The sequence below is a fragment of the Bidens hawaiensis genome, unplaced genomic scaffold (assembly GCF_021521415.1).
Source record: "Bidens hawaiensis isolate Kalapana, Puna unplaced genomic scaffold, B.hawaiensis_p1.1 tig00036649_1, whole genome shotgun sequence".
In the NCBI taxonomy this organism is placed as follows: domain Eukaryota; kingdom Viridiplantae; phylum Streptophyta; class Magnoliopsida; order Asterales; family Asteraceae; genus Bidens; species Bidens hawaiensis.
The window spans coordinates 61812-69175 of record NW_027496389.1 but is presented as its reverse complement, the minus strand read 5'-3'; the positions used below and the strand labels follow the sequence as shown (position 1 = coordinate 69175).

General features: G+C 33.1%; 1 protein-coding gene across 1 annotated transcript; it reads left to right on the top strand.

Annotated features, from left to right (window-relative positions):
- Window positions 1–1755: 1755 nt before the first annotated feature.
- LOC143588637 (ubiquitin-conjugating enzyme E2 2-like) lies at window positions 1756–3475 on the top strand. Its single transcript, XM_077069593.1, has 6 exons — window positions 1756–1812; window positions 2239–2366; window positions 2469–2494; window positions 2585–2674; window positions 2943–3031; window positions 3182–3475. Exons 2-6 carry the CDS (start codon window positions 2242–2244, stop codon window positions 3308–3310), a joined length of 459 nt encoding a protein of 152 aa, XP_076925708.1. The 5' UTR covers window positions 1756–1812; window positions 2239–2241; the 3' UTR covers window positions 3311–3475.
- Window positions 3476–7364: the final 3889 nt, after the last annotated feature.

Below are 7364 nucleotides of genomic sequence, written 5' to 3'. Positions count from 1 at the left end.
AAGACAAGAAGGTATGAATGCTAGCAACATGTTCCTCACGAATGTTTAAAAAGGTAGAAACAATTAGAAATGTAAGAGTGCCTGGATGCCACCTTAAGAAATGTAGATGGATTGATGAAGTGTTCTCAATTTACATTTCATAGTGCCTGGATGCCACCTTAAACATGTACACATTTTGACGACTTCGAACTCATGAAACACATTTCTATGGTTTTGTAACATATGGTAATGTTGTCTATTCCATGATGAATTCAACCACTAAATTGATTGTGTACCCACACGGCCACACCATTTCATGTTTAGTGTCATAACCATTCATGCTCTCACATTTGATAAGACGATACATATTCGATACATTTTGATCACTATGATTAACAATTGATACATAATGGTAACCTCTCTATTTATTCATTCTATGTGTTTACCTGAGTTATGAAACTGATTATGCAAGTTTCTTCACTTGAATATCAAAACTTGATTAATTCGTCTGTTTATTCGAGATTAATCATTCAATCATTGATTCTTAGGCTCGGCTTCCAAGCTCATTTTTCAAGATAGTTTGCAATGCTTTATTTGGCCTCGATCTTAAACGACAAGCTAAAGCATCAAAACCGGCGAAGACCGAAAACCCAAATGAGCTTGTAGTTCTTGTCATCCTTATTGTTTCTATATATACATATATTTTGTATGGGATGGTACTGTGGTAGTGGTGGCAACAACTACATTGGATGAGAATACAATAACAATAGATAGCCCTTAAATGAGTTATAACATCTTATTTATTTGTGAAACACTTTCACCATCAAATCATAATTTGATTTCTCAACCTCCCCTCTCATGCATCAACCATCAACCACCATCGCCACCTATATCAATCGCCTCTTTTCATAAAACAAATATTTGTGTTCATGTTTGTTCGTGTCCGTTTATGCTCATTCATTAAAAATCTAAAAAAACATACAAATCTCAATTGAAAGAGTCCAAACGTTAAAAGATATAATCAACGTAACAAACTCATGTAGATATTAAATCAAAGCAAAATGATTAAAAACCTATGTTATCAATATCGATGCTATAGTGGTTATCGGTCCATCTGTAAAATAGCGGTCGAAATATCGGCCCAAATACCAAAACGTTCCGATATTTGCGGCGCTATTTACCGATATTTATCGATGTCTTTTACCGTTCAATAATAATCAACCGCTATTTGACAACCGGAATATCGGCCCAAAGCCCAATTCCATTTGATTTAACCCTAAGCCCTAACTGATTATTATTGAACGGTAAAAGACATCGACAATCAAATTCCGGTTTCTCTCCAGTCTCCAGCCGTTGCTGATTTTGTGTTTTGACCCATATTTTGTGTTTTGAACTATTGACTTTTATGATTTTAGTATTAAGACTTAAGTATTAATATTAGATAACTTTTTGTGTTATATACTTATATATATATATACACACCGCTATCACATGTCAATAACCGATATCCGCTATTTTTGACATTAACTATATAGTTAAAAACAAAAACTTAAATAAACAATTTGGGTTAAACTTTAAAGAGGGATGAAGCTAGTAAATCACACTTGGCCCATTGATACCATAGATACATCCCACCTAGTCGTCCAACATACAAATACAAATACAAATACAAATACAAATACAAATACAAATACAAATACAAATACAAATACAAATACAAATACAAATAAATAGAAAGAAGGTTACATATTACGCCAGCTTCATTGATTCATTCTAAAAACCTCACCGGCGGCTGGCTCATCACCACCTGCAGACCTTAACCTCAGTAGTCTCTCTTTCTCAGGTACAACAATCAATAATCACACTTCTTTTCTTTCATACCAACAATCAACCCCCTTTTGTGCAGTCAGTCACTCTGATTTTATAGATCTAGGGTTTGGTTTTCAAATTATTATTTAGTTTCAATGTAATAATAATTATATTATCATTTAAGTCGCAATAATCACTTTCATTGTATCAGATTAGACACCGTTCATCCATAAAATTAGGGCTAAATTCTTCCTTTCATCTAGGGTACGACCTGGTTTTGAATCGAGTTGGCTGGCGGTGAATAGTAATATTTTGTTTTGGCCCCCCTAAAACCCTAAGTTTTGTTTTTAGTAGGATCCAGCTTGCTATTCCAAAGGGGGTTGCGGGTTGCCGGTTTATTGCCGCCACTGACTTTATTGTAATATTTTGTTCATCATGCTTGGGTGTATCAGGATGTCGACTCCTGCAAGGAAGAGGTTAATGCGGGATTTCAGGCGGTTGCAGCAAGATCCGCCTGCTGGTATCAGCGGTGCTCCTGTTGATAATAATATTATGCTCTGGAATGCTGTCATATTCGGGTATGTATCATGTATCTTTTGAATATGATGTCTGATATAACTATATATATATATATATGAGGATATAAGATGATTTATTGATTGGTTTTGTTTGTGTTGCAGGCCCGATGACACTCCTTGGGATGGAGGTGAGTATAAATTTCGTCTTTTTGTTACCGAAACTCGCCTGCTTATGTGTAGAATTGTGTGAATTAGTGATTTGTAATGGTTGATCTCAGGTACGTTCAAGCTGACACTTCAGTTTTCGGAAGATTATCCTAATAAGCCGCCAACTGTGCGATTCATTTCTCGAATGTTTCATCCCAACAGTAAGCTTTCATAACCAAATAGACTGTATTACTTTTATTAGTTTTTGCACATAGGTTTGTTTCTGCAAGTGAATTTTATAATTAGTATGATGGTTAAAATGATTATACAAACTGTTATTAAAGTAACGATCACTGCTTATTATAAGTTAGCTTAATGATTGCAAACACTCGTGTGAAGTTTCTTTGTCTTTTCATCTAACAGTTCAAGTTCTACCCTTTTGATTCATTATTATGTGATCCAGATTGACCTTTTTTTTCCATTCACCAGTTTATGCAGATGGAAGCATATGTTTGGACATTCTTCAAAATCAGTGGTCTCCAATTTATGATGTTGCTGCCATTCTTACATCAATTCAGGTGTGTTATCCTGTTTAACTTACTAATTTTTATGATATTATGTATGTTATGTAAAATGTGTTTTAATGATCTTATATATTTACAAGTTGTAACCATTTAGATCCACAAACCAATAACTTTTTCTGATATACTTGCTTCGTTGCGTTGCAGTCGTTGCTTTGTGATCCAAACCCGAACTCACCAGCAAATTCAGAAGCAGCACGGATGTTTAGTGAGAATAAGCGCGAGTACAACAGAAAAGTGCGTGAAATTGTCGAGCAGAGCTGGACAGCCGACTAAGAAAGTCTTGCCATTGTTGGTCTCTGGTATTTATGGTTCTGTTATCATCGATTTGTGTTTTGTTGCTTGCTTATTGGACGAATTTGTACATATAATTTCTGTCTGAATCATGAGGATATTTGTTTTCTGATTGCTATATTATTGGGATTGAACCATTTTGTATCATTTTTTATTACCAAATTGCTATATTATTAAAAGACATGGTGTTAGTAGCAACCGAGACCACAGTTTAGATTGATGAACTAATTCTCATAACCCATATGCACTACAATTATAGGAGGATGTATCATCACCTTAAACTTGAGACTCCCACACCCAATTTCACCTTATGATCGTATTATGTGTTTATCATGTTATATGGAATGATTTTAGCTCTTAACAAATTAGTTACTGTGAAGTCGAATACGAAAATTTGAACGTTTATTATTATTAGTTTATTATATTACTATGGTTCATTCTTATCTCTATAATTACACTAAAAAACACTACAATATAAATATATAGATATTAGTATGAAACCCAATAAACCTAATTTGGCATGTGCGCTCAATACTGGTAGCCAACATATAGATATTAGAAAGAAACCCAATAAACCTAATTTTGACCCGTGCGCTCAATACTTGTAACCCGTAATCTATGTTCAATACTCCCTCATTAAGTGGAAGAAAATTGAAAAGTAAGTCTAAAAAAACCATAAAAGAACAATACTAATAAGAAAAATTGTTTTGATCTCGGTTCTTCCCTTTTAGAACCAGAGTTCCGCAATCTTCTTGTGTGTGCAAAAAGTTCATATTTTTTAATGTCATTGATCTTGTAGTTCTGCATGGGGCACGGTGGAGGACCACATTACTAAAAAACGGGACGTAGGCACGGTAACAGAACTGTTGAATCCCTGAAACTGATGTTCAGGATTCGTTTAGGGGCCTGCTATACATGCGGCACTAACAATCTGATCCACACTGTTTTCAAACGGGCGTATGAGGTTACAAGGTTAGAGCATGTATCATAGCCAGTGTTGTAAAACTCGCTAGTCCTGTAGTAAGGTAAGGATTAACAATTAATCGAAGATTAATCGGATTGGAATTTTTATATGTAATTTTAGTTTTACACACACATATTATATGTAATTTTCAATTATAAATACACACACCTTTATATATAATAAACATTGTTTAGCGTGCGATTTTGTCTGACTAGAGCTGCTTTGATAAACTAGCAAATAACTGCTAATTAGCCAATAATTAATCAAATGACCGTCTACCGACTAGTCTTGACAATTTTTTCCGATTTTTCCAACAATGATCATAACCCCTCATTTGAGGATTCTCTGAACAATTGTTTGAAGGTTTAGGCTTTTGTTATAGCCCTTTTAACAACGTTTGTTTTTTTTCCTCGTAAAAGGGACTTTTAAATTTGAGGGTTGGGTATATGAGTTTGTGGTGGCATACGAGTATCATGTGTCTTCGTTTATCTTTCATCACGTATGAATTAATATTACTTGACCTGAACAGGGGTTGGCCTTGTTCAATGCGGTGAGTGATCTATCGATGAATGTCTCGTCGTTGATCCCTTGATGAAATCATCATATGGTAAGAGCCACAATTTTTCTTCATTAATCCATTGCTACAAAATCTGTAGGTGATCCCTCCACGAATTTCGTTGGTAATACATTACCGCATCATATATTTCGTTATAGTATTACCTATGGTTCCGTTCAACGGTGAATGATGGTGTGTTGAACATTTCGCATTTCACTTTTAATATTTTTGGATAATGAGTGAAATGTATTTATGTTTTAGGTAATCATGCTGTGTATCAAATAATACCATATCTGTCCCACACTTGCGAAATTTTCATAGTAATCTCATAGCCATTCTAATACCCGAGTAGCCGTCCCATATATTTTGGGTTTCGGGTTTACCCATCGGACTTGGGCTTGTTTGCCATCTTAATCATAATAGGCATCCAACTTTTAGGTACGATTCTTGTTGTAATGAGCTTTGATTACTGAAGTACTTCCCCCAATTTCCATAATGCATCTAACACGTTATATGAAACGTCAAATCTAGCGTATATTAGCGTAAAAACCATGTGTAGTCACGCACATGCCGTTTCACCAGATATTCACCATTGTACACATATCGTGTCCTAAATACTTAATATGCTTTAAAAAATCTCTTTGTACTGTACAGTGTATGTATAGATGAAGATATGTGTAGACATAGATATACGTACGTGCATTTATATCTTTTGTGCAGGTATGGTGGCCTATACTTGACAAGTTGTCTAACAACCATCTATTGATGGCCATTTATTGCTAGGCCCTTGGCCCATTTGGTTCAGGAGTCAAAATGCATTTATATATTTACTAGCTTTTGAACCCGTGTATTACACGAGATTTGTCAAATAATAAAAATAAAAAGATCAATTATTTGAAAGAAATGAACAAAATTAAAGGTAAAAATAAAATATATAGTACAAACAATAAGATATCTATAATCTCAAATTTACAAAATCGATTTTATATATACTATACTTGCATAAATTGATTTGACCAATTACCCGTAGATAACTATGATGAATGAGATAAAACTTTAAAAAATTAGAATGAAAATTATAACTCATTTCTCAAAATTGTTTTGTCTCATGACCTATAGATTGTTAGAATAAATAAGATGAGAAATTAGATAATTAAAAATGAAATTATAATCCATTTGTCAAAATTATCTTGACCCATGATCCATGGATTGTTAGGTAGAATTAAATGAGAGATTACGTCATGTTCTTGAGTTTTTTTAAAGGAGGGAAAGGAAAGGAAAACTAAGGATAGTTAAAAAATGGGTGTTCTTAAGTTTTTTTTTACGATGGAAAGGAAAGGAGTAGAAGGAGTTAAGAGGGATTAAATTAATGTATTTTCCCAATAAGTTATCCTCCTAAAAATGGGATGATTACTAAGGATAACTATTTTTTAACATAATTATCCTTTTATTTCCTCTAATTTCCTTTCAACTTAAGAACACATCTAATTAAAAAAAAAAATCTTTCTCTTCCCTTCCCTTTCTTATCCTTCCCTCTCCTTTCCTTTTCTTTTCTTGGTTAAAAAACTCAAGAACAAAGCGTTAGAGAATTGGAAAGGAAATTATAATCCATTTGTCAATATGGTTTTGCTCCATAACCCATGGATAAGTTAAATGAATGAGAAGAGAGATTAGACCAAGAATTAATGTGGGATTGCCACATCATCTTCATTATTTTCTTTTATTGGTATAGTTAGATTTAACGGAAAGAAAATGAGTTTTACATTTTATTAAAAAGGATACATCGATATTGAAGGCAAATGGGTAAGAAGTTGTGTCGCGAGCCTTTTTTGGATAGTAAAACCAGTCGTTTAAAAATAACATTCATCGAGCGTGCGGTCATAACATTACTATTCATGACCTGTTGGACACCATTAAGTAACCCTGCATTCTCAAACGCTAGGAAACCAAAAGTATCAAATGCGAAAGGAGTCAAGTTGATTCTTCCACTGTTGTGATAATATTTTGACTCGGAATTTTGGATTTGTAATAAACTTTTAGTCTTTTTGTCGAGATGAAAAGGAAAAATGGCTCTACGTAACAAAAATGTATGTAATGACGAGACTAGAAAATTTTACGACTTTCAACTTTTCCAATTTCTTAATAAAATAAAAGTATCTTTCATTTATATACTAGGTTAGTTATTCGTGTAGCACACGAGTTATAATAAATAAATTTTTTAAATAATAACATAATGTGAAATACAAAAAAAAAATGTATCATATATTTATATATTATACAGTAAAAACTACGCATTACGCAATTTGGAAATAAAAATTTGTTAGAAAATTCATAAATCATAAATTATACTTTGTTATTTTCTATATCAAAACTTAGTTATAAATGGCAACTTTTTTAAACCAACTCGTGAACCAAAACTCATTTTAATCTTAAACTGTTTTGACATGAACAATGTTTGATACTTTAATCGGTTAAAAAACCCACCCGTTTCGTATTGGTTACTTATAAAAATCTAA